Here is a 16,270-nt window from a genome sequence, read left to right on the forward strand (position 1 = left end):
CCCTCTGATCTGCAGCCACCAGGTCCCCCATGAGGTCACTGCTGCTCCCGCTGCTGGTGCTGTGGGTACCGCGGCTCCCAGGGACCCTGGCAGAGGTAAGCGCCTGACTCCCCAGCCCCCTCTTTGGCTCCGCAGCTCTTGGCCGCAGCTCGCTGCCGCGAGGGGCTGCCCCGCCGGGGAAGGACGCGGGACGGCGGGTGCCTCTCTCTGGCCGTGCAGCTGCGCCCCATCAGCGGCGTTCTCTATTCCGAGAGCCGCTGCCCCCGCTGTCCCCGCTGCCCCTCGCCCCAGCTCCCGGGACCGCAGCGTGTCCCTGCTGCCGTGGCTGCGCCGCTCCTCGCCCGGCAGTGGCCCGGCTGCTGTTCCCAAGGGTCCCCCTCCGCTTCGCTCTCCTCTCCCAAAAGCCCCGCGATCGGTGAGGAGTCGGAATGAGTCCGCCCGCAGAGCCGAGGGGAAAGAACGCCAGGAACATGCTAGTTCTGCTGTGGCTTGTTGCAGGACAGGGAGTGGGCAGGAGACATTTCCTTTAACGTGGGGGGAACTGACGCCAGTCCAAAGCCGGGCACACCCTGCTGGGAGCAGGCTGTGAGAGAACGGGTGTCCCCGCTGCCGGGCATGGGGCTGGGGGCTCCGGGGGCTCTGTTCTGCCCGTGGGGGGTGGCAGCTGAACTGGAGTCTGTGGTCCGTCCATGCTCTCCCCGTGGTGGGGAAGGAGGTGTAGAGGGAATGAGATTGCCAGGCCCTGTCCAGAGCTCGCTCCTTCCCTCCCTCTCCAGATCTTCTCCTGTGCTCTGGCTGGTTTGGTGGCCTCTTCCCCTGTGGGCATGGCCCCGTGGGCTCTGTTCTGCCCGTGGGGGGTGGCAGCTGAACTGGAGTCTGTGGTCCGTCCATGCTCTCCCCGTGGTGGGGAAGGAGGTGTAGAGGGAATGAGATTGCCAGGCCCTGTCCAGAGCTCGCTCCTTCCCTCCCTCTCCAGATCTTCTCCTGTGCTCTGGCTGGTTTGGTGGCCTCTTCCCCTGTGGGCATGGCCCCGTGTTGGTCTGCAGCCCCAGGACCTGTGCAAAAGGCCAGGGCAGCCCACAAGCTGCATCTGCCAAGTCTGTCTCCCTGCCGTGGCTAAGAGAGGTGTGAGAAGTGACCCAGGCTCTCCTAGGAAAAGGGGTCACAGCCCACAGATGCCATGTCAGGGTGGGACCCATGCCTGGTCAGCCTGACCCCTGGCCTGGCACGGGCACCTCTCCCAGCTGTTGGTCTCAGCTCAGCCTCCCCCCCCCCATCCTGCCCCTCTCTCACTTGACACCTTCAATCCCCCAGGGTGATGGATGCAACCACACAGCACAGGCAGGGCTGGATGCACGAGGTGAAAGAGGTAAGACACAGGAACGAGGTTCCCAGGCTGAGAGGGGTGGGATGGTCTCGGTACCTGGAGTGGTGAGATGAGCAGATGTGCTGGACCACTCTTGGAGTTGAGTAGCTTTGTAAATACTCTGCTTTAGGCTAACTACGAGCTACAGATCATGCCCAGGGAAGGGGGAGAGTCAGTCCCATCTGTATGGGGGCACTGTGAGAGATGGACAAGGCTCCAAAGCTCCCTGCTTCCACAGAACACCAGGTGGGCTCAGCAGCAGCACAGCCATAGGTGCCCTGCTCAGAGCCTTGGGGTTGCCTGGGTAAGATCAGAGTCTGTAAGGCAGCCCCACAGCTGCTGTGGGCCGGGAGTCAGCACAGTGCCCACATGGCATCAGCCTATGCCAGTGAGAAATCACCTGGATGATCCACAGGCACCTGTCAGGGCATGGGGTGTACCTGGATGTGGCTGTCTGCGATGGGGTTAGTGGGAACATGAGAGCAGTGCTGGGGTCACGGGCCTCTGGCCCAGTTCAGGTACATTTGTGCTGCAGATGTGAGGAAGGTGACAGAGGGAGGCAGGCAGTGAAGCTGCTGGAAACTCAAGCAGAGAAGCCTAGGTTGAGAACTCATACCTTCAGGAGATAAGAAAGAGCCTGCAGTAACAAACCATCCCTGCTTGAACTCCAGGCAGGACACAGACCTGTGGGTTGCCTTCAGGAGGAGCTCAGCTGTGCCTGGTGCTCTGGGTGTCTGCTGACAGCGAGGGTAGTCCAGGGCAGCTGGCCCAGGTACAGACACCTCACTCATGGGCACCCAGCTACATTCAGCCAACCCTTCCTAAGCAGTCTGATCCTAAACATGAACTTGAATTTCTCAGGGATGGCACTGAGAAGGCCTTTCCCAGGGACACTACATGCCCCTATTTGTGTCCCATCTGATGTCCTCTGGTCCCTCTGCCCTCACCAGCAGGCTCCAAACCACAGCATTGCATGGAACAGAAGTTGCATGTGGTTCTGGAAGTGTTCAGCTCTGGGAAAGACACACACAGCTCCTGATCCGTGCCAAAGGTGTCCCTGCCCCAGGCTCACCCCACTGCTCCTCCCTGGCTGTGGAAAGGGTGCCCCTGGGCAGACCTCTGGGGCAGTCATTGTGCTTGGTTCATGCTGTCTCCCTGCCAGACCCTATGTAAGCCTGTCATAACGTGTTGTACACCATAAATTTTAAGTGCTAATTATTACACAAATGTCTTATTAGCACTAGAGCTCTCTTGGCATTTTCCAAAGGCTGAGAGCCACAGAGAGCTCATGGATGTGGCACTTGGGGACTCGGGTTAGTGCTGGACTTGGCAGTGCTGGGGGAACAGTTGGACTCAATGATCTTAAAGGGCTTTTCCAACCTAAATGATTCCATGACTGACAGCAAGGCTGAGGATGGGGGTGTGTAACAATCTGCTGGAGGCATTGGGAGGCAGAGATGGACCCTGCCCTGGTCACTCTGCCAGCTTGGCCCTGACAGACAGGCTCTGCCTGGCTCCTGTTGTGTAGGTGGTTCCTGAGCGGCTTTAAGGGCAGGAATTCAATAGCAGTTTCGGCCACTGACCCACCAATTAGGCCAAGCCCAGTTTGCCACTTCCCTGTCCCCAGACACTCTCCATTGGGATGCCACAGCACTGGCCCCACAGCCCCAGTGCACTGACCTGGCTGCTGCAGCACAAGCAAGGCAGGGACACACCTCAGCACGGGCTGGGGCCAGTCTGGTCCCACATTTCCTCCATGTGTGCAGTGTCCCACTCTTCCCATGTCACCTCTGAACTGGGCAGGACGGAGGCAACTCATTGTCTGGGTCCCCCCAAAGCAGCCTTTGCCCCCTTCTCTGTCAGAGCCCACACAGAGGCAGAGATTATTGCAGGGAGCAGAATGGCCCCCCTGCCATATCCATCCTGCCCCCCAGCTGGCCACTGTCTTGCTTCTCCATGGTGGACCCAGAGCCTTCAACATCTTTTTGGGGGGCTCAAGCCAACACAGGTGGTGAGCAATGGATTATACCCAGCCAGGGAACTTCTCTGCCTTAAACAAGGACTCTCTGGACAAAGCACATGATGACCTGAAGCCTTCTGGTCTTTCTCCAGTGGAGCAGATGCTCCATGCTTAGGAGCATCTCTTTGACAGCTTCCCTTGACAGCTTCCTTTGACCTGAGTCCATGAAGGTTTCTGAACATTCTTGTGTTTGCCAAAGGCTGTTCAGAGCCCTCGGGGTCGGGGTGGTGGCCACTGCCTGGTGTACCCAGCAAGGGTGGGTGGCTGGGAGCTGGCCCTGCAGGCTGGCACCCAGCACCACCACTCCCTGCTGAGGGTTTCGGATTTGCCTCTGCAGGCACCCTCCTGAATGTCAGTGTGAGTGACCACGACCGGTCAGACTCCCTCCTTCTGTCCTGGGATGAGCCAGAGGGAGGTGCCAAGGGGTACTTGCTTGCCCTCTCGTCCCTGGAGTCAGGCACGCTGCTGCAGAATGGGTCTGCTGGACCCAACGCCACCAGCTTCTGGTTCCATGAGCTGACCCCTGGCACACGCTACGAGATCGAGGTGACAGCCGTGCTGGCCTGCATGGGCACCACCAGCCAGACCATCACAGCACAGACAAGTAAGGGCTCATCTCAGTGCTCCTACCAGTGATCGTTGTGCTGCTTTGGAGGGTGTTGTGCTGTTTGCATCGTTGTGCTGTTTGGAGTCCTACTAGTTTGTGGGGTCGTTGGGCTTTTCCTCACTTTCACAAGAACCAGGGTCCTTCCTTGGTCCCCAGAGTCCCAGGGGTCATTCCCTCTTCCTTGTGGAGGAAGGGTCCTGCCCCTGCACTTTATATGGGCTGGGTTCATGCTGTATCTTCTCCTACAATAACGGAGCTAATGATGGACCAGCCCGTGATGTGGCTTGCAGAGAGCTGAGGGGTGGAAAATGTCATGCCTGGAGGTCTAGAAATAGCTACAAGGAAGGAGCATCTGCTCCACACTTTTGGCACGTCTCTGTCAATCACTGCTCACCCCCAGGCCTTGCTCTGTGCCAAGGGCTGGGGAAGGGGACAGGGCTGGTGGCTCTACGACTCAGGTGGGGATGGCAGCCCTTGCCTGCACCTCTCCAGAAGATCATTGAGTAAATCAGTGCAGGTGAAGGTGGGAAACCTAGCAAAGGAGAGTAGAGCTGGAGGGAGGAGATTGGACAGTGCAAGGGCTGGTGTCAGGCAGCAGTGGCGGAAGCAGAAGCTGGTTCTCATAGAAAGGCAGGTGGCAGGACCCACAGGGCTAGCAGGAACAGAGGACCTGGCAGCAGGTAAGCTTCCAGGTGATGATTGCTTCACCTTTATATGTTGGCCCTGACCAAGCCTCCCTGCTCAGTTCAGAGTAACTGCTGACACTGATCCAAGGGGATGGTGCAGCCCACACAGCCCATGGGAGGCTGGTGAGCAGTGAGGGAGGTGATGGGGCTGTGCTTCGGGGATCCTTGCTGGAGCCTCTCTGCTCTGGAGACAGGCTGAGAGAGATGGGGTTGTTCAGCCTGGAGAAAAGAAGGCTCCAGGGTGACCTTGAAGTGCCTTTTAGTACCTAAAGGGGATTTGAAAATAGAGAAAGGGACTTTTTATGTGGGCAGATGGTGGCAGGACAAGAGGGAAGAGTTTTAAACTGGCAGAAGAGAAGTTTACATCAGATCTTAGGAAGAAATTCTTCCCTGTGAGGGTGATGAAGCCCTGGCACAGGTTGTCCAGAGAAGCTGTGGCTGCCCCATCCCTGGAAGTGTCCAAGGCCAGGTTGGCCGGGGCTTGGAGCAGCTTGGTCTGATGGAAGTTGTCCCTGCCCATGGTGGGAGGTGGAACTAGATGAGCTTTAAGTTCCCTTCTAACCCAAACCATCCTGTGATTCTGTGACTGGGTCCTGTGAAGCTGGCTGGCAGCACCTCACCAGGCAAAGGCAAGTTCCACCAGCCTGTGAGCAGCCTGCCAGGTCAGGCACTGCCAGGCAGGCAGCCAGCAGTGCCTGTGCCATGTCCGATGCAGGTCCGTCAGCTGTCCGCAACCTGAGCCTGAGCAGCGGCGGGAGCTCTGCCTCGCTGCGAGCAGCCTGGGCACATGGGCACGGCCAGCGTGACGGGTACCGCCTGGCCCTGTGGCACAGCGACTCCCAGACCCTGGTGAGGAACGTGTCCCTCCTGCCCAGCACCTCCACCTTCCTCTTCGACGGGCTGCTGGCTGGCAGCGAGTATGCCTTGAAGGTCAGCACGCTGGCTGGGAACAGGCAGGCCAGCACCAGTATCCACCAGTGGACAGGTAGGGAAGGATGGGTGTGCCTGCCCAAGGAGGAAGGGGTGGTAGAAGGGGTTTGGCAGGAAGGATGCAGCACATGTGCTGGGCTGGTGAGGAGAGGAGGTCTCCAGGCTTTGGATGGGGAGCTTGTGTATGGTGGGGAGCAGCTGGAGTGTTTCAGGGGAAAACTTGGGCCTGCCTTGCAGCACCCACAGCTTGGGTTTGTGTGTTCCCAAGGGAGGGACGCAGTCTGGGGGTCCTGGATCTCTTGGCTGCTGAGAGCTGCAGGAGTGCTGCATTACCCAGTCTGCCACCCCTCTGCCCTGCAGCCTGAAAGAACATGACAGTATGGAGGGACCCCAAGGGCCCCCCAACCTGCATGGGAGGGGGCACGGGAGGGTAGTCCCCTACCAGACCTTCAGCCCCCACGCCATAGAGAGCAACTGTGGGCACAGAGGCCCCTGGGGAGAGAGGAGGGTCCAGGGACCACCGGCCCCAGTGCTGAGCCTCATTGTGTCCTGCTCTTCCCCTCAGCTCCCTCCATCCCCACCCAGCTGAGGCTCAGCCCGGGTTCCAGCACCAGCCTTGTCGCCTCCTGGGCAGGTGCTGCAGGGGCTGCCTGGCTTCACCTCGAGCTCCGCAACCTCCTCACCCAAAAGGTCAGCACAACCCTGTCGGCCAGGAGGGGCCTCACCAGCTACACCTTCCAGCATCTCCACCCCGGCACTCAGTACTGGCTGGGGCTCAGCGCCATGGCTGGGTCCCACACCGCAGTGGGACCCAATGCCACTGCCTGGACATGTGAGTATGAACTTGGTGACCCCAGCTTTCTCCCTGCCTCTGGTCCAGCCTCTGAATCCAAAGGCCTCCTGCCAGAGTCTCGGGTGCACAGGGTGATCTTCCTTGGACCTGGCTGAAAGCTGCTCCAGGACCCAGCTCTGGGGTACTGCTGTAGTGGGGCCAGTGAATCCCTTCAGCAGGTGGATTCCCTGTGCTGGCCTGCTTCCCCCTGGGATGCAGTGGGAGCAGCCTGTGGTCTCTCCCCAAGGAGAAGGATGGAAGGGCAGCAGATCCCACTGGTGTTCAGTGCTGCTGGGGCTTGGCCCTCATGTGCCTCAGGGCTGTACAAGAGCAGCAGAAAAAATGGGGCAGGGGGGCAGCAGTTGAGCTGGTTTGAACTGGAGGCCTCTGGAGGGGCTTATAGAAAAGCAAGAAAGACTTTTCACATGGGCAGACAGTGATAGGACAAGAGGTGAAGGGTTTTAAACTAAAATGTGAGAGATTTAGATTAGATTTTAGGAAGAAATTCTTTCCTGTGAGGGTGATGAAGCCCTGGCACAGGGTGCCCAGAGCAGCTGTGGCTGCCCCATCCCTGGCAGTGTCCAAGCCTGGGTTGGACAGGGCTTGGAGCAACCTGGGATAGTGGAAGGTGTCCCTGCCCAGGGCAGGGGCTGGAATGAATGAGCTTTAAGATCCTTTCCAATCCAAACTATTCCACAATTCTATGATTCTATGAAATGGATTTTTGGTGCTCTTTGATTGCTGTCAAGGACGTGTTGTGGTAGCACCTAATAAACTCATCCTGGTGGATGTTCCCAACATGATGGGTGCTGTGCAAATACAGCCAAGGAATCCAGGAGCCTCTGGCAGGTCAAAACAGTGTGGGGACTATTGCACCATTCCCCCAGCCCACTCTCTGCTCCGGCCTCAGACTGATGAGGACCCTGGAAGAGGGGGACTTCGCTAGTGACACCATGTCCACAGCACAGTAAAAAGTTCCAGTCCTGAACTTGCTCTCCCAGATGTTTCCAGAAAAACCAGGAGGGAAATAGAGAGGGCAGAGTAGGTTCACACTGAACACCAAGGTAGCGTTGGCCCTCAAATGATGGCGGTGCCAAGCTGCAGACTCAGAGCTGCTGTGGCCAGTGACTTGTCCTGGCACTGGCCAGACACTGGTCAGGTGCATGCTGGGAGGACCTGGTGCCACCAGGTGTCAAGTCTCCAACTCTTCCTGCTCCACCTGCCAGCCCAGGAAGCTGGAGCCTGCTCCCTGCTGACTGTGCAGATGGGATTTTGGAAGGCCTCCAGAGCTCCAGCTGGTTTGTTTCTGCTCTGGAGTGAGGCTGTTTCCTGCTGTTGCTGTCTGCAGCTCTGACCTGCTCCACTGAACAAAATTCCCCCGTGCCAGACGCACAAGCCAGGGGCGTCTGGCCAGGAGTTTGGTCCAGGCCAGTTCCTGGGAATATCAGCAAGCTCATGGTGGGATGTGAGTGGAGTGGAGGGAGACTCTCAGGAATTTCTCAGCAAGGCTGCCAGCTTTGTCTGGACTCTTGTTAGTCCAGGAATGCTTGTGCTGGGGAGTGGAGATGGCACGCTCCAAAAGGATGTCTGAGGCTGGACGTAACCCTGCTGGGAATGAGGCCCAGGAGAATATGGGATACAGGGTACCCCATAATCCTGACTCACACAATCCTATTCCCTTCCAGACCCCCTGAGCCCTGGCAATGTGACCCTGAGCAGTGCAGAGGAGCAGAACTCCTTGCAGGCTCGCTGGAGTATCCCAGGGGGACAGAGGGACTTCTACCTGGTGACGCTGCGAGAAGGAGAGGACAGCATTCCAACAAGGAACATCTCTGTTGGTGGGGACAACGATCATGTCACCTTCCACGGGCTGAGCCCTGGCCAGCAGTACTCTGTCCAGGTGGTGGCGGTGGCAGGGCCGTACAGGGCATCAGCGCACAGCACAGTAGCCTGGACAGGTGAGCATAAGCCCATGTGTGGCCCTTGGGCTGTTCCTGCTGCCCGACGAAGGGGCTGCTGCCTGCAGGGGGCTGAGGGGGAGGCAGGCGCAAGGACAGGGCACATGTGACACCCGGTCTCAAGAGCAGGTTGTGGATTGGAGCAGCAAAATCTGCCTCCCCACGGTTCCTGGTGAGGGTGGGCTCAGAGGTCCTGGGAGGGTTTGTGCCAGCATCAGGCACAAATCAAGAACAGATCCTGCTTCGTGCCTTCTGGACTCAGTGTTCGGCAGGTTCCAGGCAGCTTCTCCCCTTCCCCTCACCACAGCTGGGTGGGTGGGCAGGGAAGCACCCTCAGCCCCCTCAGATCAGCATCTCCCCATGCCCAGTCTCTCCTGGGTGACTTGTGGAGCCACAGTTGGTGCTGTCCCAGAGCTGCCACTCCGGGAAGGGACGATGGAAGCTGTACACAGTGTGGGGAGGCACCCACCCAGCCTGTGGTGCTGGGGCCACTAAGAGCTCTCTCTGCAGCCCCGGCTGCCCCTGTGTGGGATGGAGACAACTGCAGTGTCACAGAATCACAGAACTGTTAGGGTTGGAAGGGACCTCTGGAGATCATCTAGTCCAACCCCTCTGCTCTAGGGTCACCTAGAGCAATCTGAAAAGCAGAAAATACCTCGTGAAAGCAATCTTCCTGCCTGATGCACTGCCCTGTGTTGTGCTGTCCTTTTCCCTTGCAGAACCACAAGCTCCATCTGGCGTGAGCCTGTCCAGCCAGGGTAGCCCCCACAGCTTGCTGGCCAGCTGGGAGGAGGTGATGGGGGAGGGCTATCTGCTGGCCCTCAGCCTCGCAGAGCACCCCGTGAAGAACAGCTCCTTGCTCAGGGGTGTCACGAGCTTCACCTACGAGGGCCTCCACCCTGGGACCCTCTACACCTTTGAGGTCAGCACTGTGGCTGGTCCCTACACATCCTCACCCCGGTGCATCTCCAGCTGGACATGTGAGTACCACAGCCCTGGGTTCCCACTGGATCCCCACTGGGTTCCCTTCCCCCTGATGTCACACCTCAGGGCACTGACAGCACACGTCTTCTACAGCTTCATCCAATAACTGGGCAAAAGGCTCAGGAGGAGGCAGAGGTGCTGCTGGATGTGTCTGTCCCTGCTCTGTTTGCCAATCACCAGGCACAAGGGGCAACTGAGCCCAGTGCCTTTCTCCTCAGCCCACCCTCCTATGGCGCTACTCAGGCTGCCACTGCCTTGAGCCACCCCCTCCACCACCCACCACCTGCCCCAGAACCAGAACAATTTTTTCTCTGTGCCAGTTTGAAGTGTGCTGGCCCAGTCCCTGCCAGACTGGTGTGTGGGTGTCAGCAGGAGTGACAGTGGTCAAAGCACCTGCATGCAGGTTCTCCCAGGGAAGGAGCTCCTGCCCCAGCACATCTGGAGTTGCACTTCTGCCAGGTGATTGTAGACCTTTTCTTTTCTAGACCCTTTGCCCCCAGAGCAGCTGACCCTCAGCAATGGGGGCCACAGCACCTCTCTGCAAGCCTCCTGGAGAGCAGTTTCCTCTGGCAGCACTGGCTACACAGGGACCCTCTGGGAAACCAAGTCCCAGGTGCAGGTCAGGAATGTGACTGTGGGGAATGACTGGACGAATGTCACCTTGGAGAACCTGGTCCCTGGGCGACAGTACACACTGGAGATGGCTGCTGTGGCTGGACCCTACAGATCCCCGGTGCGATCGGCCACCGACTGGACGTGTGAGTGCGACAGTCCTACCTCACCCTACTGCAGGTCACAACCACCACCTGCCCACCAGAGCAGAATGCTCACAGGTGGTGTGGGGAGATGGGGAACCAGGGACAGGGGTGCATAGACAGAATGGGAGGTCAACTGGAGCCACATTCAGCCATGTTGGAAGTAAAAGGACCTGCAGTGCAGGAGGGACCCATCACCAAACAGAAAACATTTCCAAGCAGCACCCAGGGGAAGGTGGGGACCCACTCCCATGTCTGCTGCTCTGGATTTGGTGTGCTAGGGCTGACTCCTGACCCAACCCCAGCAGGCACAGGCAGTGGAGGGTGCCCAGGACAAGGGTGTGCAGCCCCCACACCACAGCCAGCTCTCACTGGCCAGGTGTCTCTTCTCTCTCAGACCCCCTGGCTCCAGCCGGCGTGACCCTGACCAACACCCGGCGCCCGATGGGGCTCTCGGCCTTCTGGGACAAGGCTGCTGGTGACGTGGACCAGTTCCACCTCCAGCTCTACAGCAAGAGCCATGCAGCACAGAGGAACATCTCAGTGGGGCCAAACACCCACAACTTCACATTCCTGGGGCTGTCCCCTGGCACTCAGTACTTCCTGAAGGTGACTGTCCTTGCTGGCCCATACAGATCCTCGTCACACTTTGCCACTGAGTGGACATGTGAGTCAGAAGTATTCGCAGTCTCTTGCGGGGATGGGACATCCTGGCACTGCCGGCAAGACTAGCAGTGACACAAACTTGTCTGGGTGGAGGGAGGGCTCTGGTGAGACCTGCATGCTCCCTGTCCTGGAAGACAGAGCACATGTCATAGGTTAGGTACTGTGTGCTAGCTGCTGGGCCCCAAAAGACCCTTTTCCCCAGCTTAGGTTTTCCCCAGTCAAGCTGAACCTTCTGCCTAGACCACTGGTGATCTCAAGGCCAGCCAGGGATTAGTGGGAGGGGGATGTGAGAGAGGAAGCACAGAGACCTGTATAGGCTGTCTGCTTCCTGTCCATGGAGCAGGGCAGCCCACAGGGAGCTCAGTGGTCTCGGCACCTGCCTGCCAGCAGCACCCTGGGGACATGCACAGGCAGATTGCATGTCCCCCAGTAGAGCAGGAGATCTGGTGGTCAGGTGCCACCACTTCTCTTTGAGCCCTGGGCAGAGGTGCAGGCTGTACCCTGGCTTCTCCAGGTGGCTCCTCCACCACCTCATGGGTGTCCATGCTCTGCTTTCCTCCAGATCCACTGTCCCTGGCTAACGTGAGTGTGCAGCCTGGCCGGAAACCCCAGGAGCTGCACGTGAGCTGGGTGGAATCCGGAGGTGGCAGAGATCACTTGGTACAGCTCTCAGTGGCCGAGTCCCTGTCCATCATCAGGAATGTGTCTGTCCCCCGTGGAGTCACCCAGCTCGACCTGGAGGGGCTGGTGCCAGGGTCCCGGTACCGCGTGGAGATCATTTCCCAGGCTGGGCCTCACCGCATCTCCTCTCAGACTGCCATCGGCTACACTGGTAGAAACACAGCTCCCCTGCTCCCACCAGCCTTTACACATTGTCTGGATGCTCACAGTTTTCCAGCTCCCAGCTTCACTCCCAAACTAAAGTCTGTCCTGAGCACCCCAGGTTTGTCCCCAGTGACATTGTTTCTCTCCCACAGTCCCACTGCCTCCTCGTTCCCTGTCTGCCAGTCCTGTCAGCACAGCCTGGGCTCTGGCTGTGCACTGGGAGCCTGCTCCTGGGCACAGGGATGGATACCTGCTCAGCGTGCTTGAGGAGGGCTCTTCTGCAGTGCCAAGGTCCCTGGAAGCAGGGAAGGACAGCACCAATGTCACTGTGTCACAGCTGGAACCAGGAACGTGCTACCTTGTTGGGATCTGGGCAGTGGCTGGACCCTACCGCTCCCTCCCCAAGAACATCACCTGCTGCACAGGTCAGCATCTGTGACACCCACGGGTAGTGGGATCAGTGTTGGCACCTGGGAGAGGAAATGAGAGGAGGGGAGGAGGAGGGCACCCTGGCCTGGTTCCTGGTGAAGCTGGCCTGTAGTCACATCGTGCCTCTCACAGCCTCCTTGTACCAAGATGGCTGCATGTTCAGAAGTGGATTTTTTCGTCTCTGACTCGTGTCTTTTTTTCCTCACAGTTCCTGCTGCACCAACAAACCTGAGTCTTACCAACCCAGGCAGCTCCTCAGAGCTTTACACATCCTGGAAGAAGCCCCCAGGCAGGAGGGACCACTACCGCATCACTCTGTATAGCCTCAGCACCCAGAGCAGGATTCCGGTCCAGACCTTGAGTGCAGATGCCCTGAACTGCACCTGGACTCACCTGGAGGCAGGCAGCAAGTTTGCTGTGCAGGTCACTGCTGTGAAAGGCTCATTAGAAGCCTCTTCCATCAATGTCACCCAATGGACATGTGAGTCTGCTTGGTTGGGTTGGGCGCAGTGCTCTGGTGTGAGCCTCCACCTGAGCCTTCCAGAGCACCCTCTGCCACCTTCCCCATCCCAAGCTGTGCCCACAGCTTCTATGCAATGGTCTCACCTCTCTGCTCACTGCCCTCACTCCATCCCTGACGCAGAGCCAATCCCCCCATCCACCCCAGAGGCTCTGGGTATCTCCCCTGCCACATCCAGCTGCAGACCCCAGGGGCGATACACTCAAAGTCATGTGCCCTGCCTGGCTCTTTGTGCCCCAGCTTCTCTCCAGAGGATCTCTGGTCCAGCCTGCCCACCGCCTGGAGGGCCCCTGGGCACAGCAGGCAGCTCTCAGCACTGAGCAGGGGGGTAACTGACTGTCTCCATGTTGCTTTCCAGATCCCTTGGCCCCTGTCAACCTCACCCTGAGCAGCCCTGCAGCCTCAGCGCTGGTGGTGTCCTGGGCAGTGGTGGGACGAGGGGCAGAAGGCTTCGTAGTGAATGTTGGTGACGCAGCCTCCGGCGCTCCCGTCGGGCACACGGTGCTGGGTGGCGATGCCAGGAGTCACATCCTGAGGAGCCTGAGCCCTGGCACCCGCTACAGCGTGGCAGTGAGGGCCACAGCTGGGCCCTTCCACGCCAGCACCCCCAACCTCACCCACTGCACACGTGAGTGTGATGCTCTCCTTACAGCCAGGTGTTCTTTTCCAGATCTCCCCTTCCCAGTTTAGTCAGAGACCACACTGGTGCAGCCTTCCTGCTTTCCTCTCCCACCTGTGCAAGCACCCAGTGCTTACTCCCTGCTGGACGTAGCATGAGGAGTCTGTGCCTGATCCTGTGCCACACCCCACCCCTGGCAGCCATCCACAGTGATCCACAGTCTCAGACAGCAGCCAGGGAGGAAGCAGCTGCCACAGAGGCACAGCCAGCCCGTGGGACCTGGTGGAGCTGACCCATCTCCTGCAGCACGGGCTTGGCACAGACGTGGGGCATCTGCTTGAGCTCAGGCCAGATGTGGCTCCTGGCAGTGACCTGTGTTTCCTCCCCAGGCCCACTGCCCCCAGCTGCCCTGCGCTGGCTCAGCACGGGGCATCCTGACCAGCTGAGCGTGGCCTGGGGAGCCACGGCCGGGGGCAGAGATGGATACACACTGACCCTGTACCACGCACAACTGGGCACTGTGGCAGCTACAGCCTCGCTTGGGAGAGACACCCACAACTTCACCTTCACGGGACTGGCCCCAGGATATGAGTACTCCCTGGAAGCCACTGCCACAGCTGGACAGTACCAGACAGCAGCACCCAAAATCAGCGGCTGGACATGTGAGTACCTGGGGCACTGTCCCCTGTAGAGGGGTGGGAGATATCACACCACTGGGCTGTCCTGAAGAGAGTTGGGAGGTTCACAGGGGACCTGGTGGCTTTGGAGATGTGCACACAGCCGTGCACAGGTGTGACACACAGCAGTTAGTGCAGGGGCCCTCATGGCACTGGGGTGTTCAGCTGTAGGCTTGCACAAGGATGTGCTGATGAAACAAGGCTGCCCAGATGTGCCTGTGCTGGGACATTCCCTGCCCATGCTGACCCATCTCCCTGTGTACAGGAGCACAGAGGTGTACAGGGCACCTGTACTGTACCTGTGTACAGGAGACTCACTGAGTCTCCTCCCACAGGTAGAAACCACCTTGCCATAAAGGTTCATGAAATTAATCAGTGGAGTACAATAAGCCACTCCACAGTCCTCCCAGGAGAGCAGGTCTTTGATGGGCTAAGATTGTAGGGCTGGTCAGAGTACAGAGGCTGTGCCGGTGCTGTCTGGGCAGCAGGGTGTGGGAGCACACGTGTGCACACAGCAGGGTGAAGCGTTCCCACTGGGCTGTGGGAATGAGGGTGACCTGGATGAGCAGGGGTTGGCATCTGAGGCACCAGTAGGGGTGAGCATCATTAAAGGTGAGGTGAGATGGGAGTGGAAGAGAGAAAAATGAGGATGAGGAGGCATGGGCCAGAGGGGATCCTCCCTCAGGGGGCACCTGTCCTGCTGCACAGTGACCCGTCGGGTGTCTGTTTCCTTCTGCACGGTGTCCGGTCCCTAACGTGAGGTGTGCTGGTTCCCCAGGCCCACTGCCCCCCGTCTCCGTGCGCTTGCTGAGCACAGGGCACCCCAACAAGCTGAGCGTGGCCTGGGGAGACACGCCCGGGGGCAGAGATGGATACACACTGAACCTGTACCACGCACAACTGGGCACTGTGGCAGCTACAGCCTCGCTTGGGGGAGACACCCACAACTTCACCTTCACGGGACTGGCCCCAGGAAGCAAATACATGCTGGAGGTGGCATCTGTGGCTGGGTCCTTCAGGGCACCTGCAGGGAATGTCAGCAACTGGACATGTGAGTACCTTTTCTGAGGGGATGTGTGCCTTTCTGGGCAGTCACAAAAGCTCATGGCCAAGAGCATGGCCCCACTGACTTTCACAGCAGACGCCAAGCCCTGCCTGGGGCATGTCAGTGCCATGGCACTGAGCAGGTGCTGACAGGAGCACTCCCATCATCAGCTCCACCAGCCTGGGTGAGGGAAGCTGGAGCTCCAGAGCCATGCATCTGGGGAGAGCCATGGAGGAGGGAGCAGCAGACAGGGCAGGGCGTTCACCTTCCCTGTCCTTTGGCTGGCTGCATGTTCCCTCCTCACCCCTCCCCAGGTGTCTGGCTCCATCTGGGACAGGGCTGTCCCTGCTCAGACAAGCACAGAGAAGTTTGCAGAAGCTTTAAGCTTCCTCTGGGCTGTTGGGTGCTTCCACACAGTCGAGGCTAAGTGCCCTGTCCAACGTGGTGCCTCCCTTCTGATGGCACTGCCAAGAGACCCAGGCAATGTCCCCGGGCCCATTGCTGACATGTCTCCCATCCTGTCTCTCCAGACCCCTTGGCACCCCGTAATGTGTACATGACGAACCAGGGGTATCCCAACAGACTGAGCGCGTCCTGGCGAGCCGAACCCCAAGGACAAGACAGTTACAGGCTCCTCCTGTATCATTCGGGGTCAGGTATTGTGGCAGCCAATGTCTCTGTTGGGAAAGGCACCAGCAAATTCACCTTTTCTGGCCTGGCTCCAGGACACAAATACCTGCTGGAAGTGCTGTCCATCGCAGGGCCCTATGCAGCCTCCGCAGGGAACATCAGTGACTGGACAAGTAAGTGTCAGAGCCGGAGATTCTTCATCTTGCATGAGGCTCAGCCTTCCCACCTGGGTGGGCTCAGCACCTGTGGTGGGAAGGGGCAGAGACTCAGCCAGGACTGCTGCCTGGGAGCTGTAGGATCAGAGAATGGTTTGGGTTGGAAGGGACCTTTTAAAGGCCATTTAGTCCAACCCCCCTGCTACTAGCAGGGACATCTTCAACTAGATCCGGTTGCTCAGAGCCCTGTCAAACCTGACCTTGCATATTTCCAGGGATGGGGTGAGATGAGGTGGGATGAGATGGGGTGGGACGAGATGAGATGGGGTGGGATGTACCAGTGTAGCAATGGGATCTAGGGCTGGGCAAGCCCTGGTGGATGGCAGAGCCAGGCAGGGCGGTGCTGCTGCCTGTGGGAGGGCCTGGCAGCCACGAGTGCTGTTTCAGGAGGCAGCCTCCAGCCCATGGCGCCCTGCTTGCACAGTCTGGCTCCTCCAGGCACGGGTGACTGAACAAGAGCACAGGGTCCCATGGCAGTAGTGCTGCTCTGGTAGATGACACCCACA

The 16,270-nt window shown here is 58.9% G+C and overlaps 1 protein-coding gene across 5 annotated transcripts in view; it reads left to right on the top strand.

The window, feature by feature from the left end:
• Nucleotides 1–16,270, top strand: part of LOC103619497 (receptor-type tyrosine-protein phosphatase V-like) — a 42,709-nt gene that overhangs the window by 7,701 nt on the left and 18,738 nt on the right. For 4 of the 5 annotated variants that reach the window (XM_017739811.1, XM_017739813.1, XM_017739814.1 and 1 more), the window contains exons 1-16: nucleotides 7–95; nucleotides 1,315–1,369; nucleotides 3,724–3,990; nucleotides 5,395–5,664; nucleotides 6,175–6,441; nucleotides 8,127–8,399; nucleotides 9,119–9,379; nucleotides 9,869–10,141; nucleotides 10,536–10,805; nucleotides 11,367–11,636; nucleotides 11,782–12,054; nucleotides 12,267–12,539; nucleotides 12,937–13,206; nucleotides 13,587–13,859; nucleotides 14,653–14,925; nucleotides 15,450–15,722. In XM_017739811.1, the coding sequence (XP_017595300.1) occupies nucleotides 30–95; nucleotides 1,315–1,369; nucleotides 3,724–3,990; nucleotides 5,395–5,664; nucleotides 6,175–6,441; nucleotides 8,127–8,399; nucleotides 9,119–9,379; nucleotides 9,869–10,141; nucleotides 10,536–10,805; nucleotides 11,367–11,636; nucleotides 11,782–12,054; nucleotides 12,267–12,539; nucleotides 12,937–13,206; nucleotides 13,587–13,859; nucleotides 14,653–14,925; nucleotides 15,450–15,722 (3,907 nt within the window). In that variant the 5' untranslated portion in view covers nucleotides 7–29. Of the gene's footprint in view, nucleotides 1–6; nucleotides 96–1,314; nucleotides 1,370–3,723; nucleotides 3,991–5,394; nucleotides 5,665–6,174; nucleotides 6,442–8,126; nucleotides 8,400–9,118; nucleotides 9,380–9,868; nucleotides 10,142–10,535; nucleotides 10,806–11,366; nucleotides 11,637–11,781; nucleotides 12,055–12,266; nucleotides 12,540–12,936; nucleotides 13,207–13,586; nucleotides 13,860–14,652; nucleotides 14,926–15,449; nucleotides 15,723–16,270 lie in introns of those variants that run through there. The other variant, XM_017739812.1, reaches the window with a different exon arrangement.

Source organism: Corvus brachyrhynchos, unplaced genomic scaffold (genome assembly GCF_000691975.1).
Source record: "Corvus brachyrhynchos isolate BGI_N302 unplaced genomic scaffold, ASM69197v1 scaffold67, whole genome shotgun sequence".
Classification (NCBI taxonomy): domain Eukaryota; kingdom Metazoa; phylum Chordata; class Aves; order Passeriformes; family Corvidae; genus Corvus; species Corvus brachyrhynchos.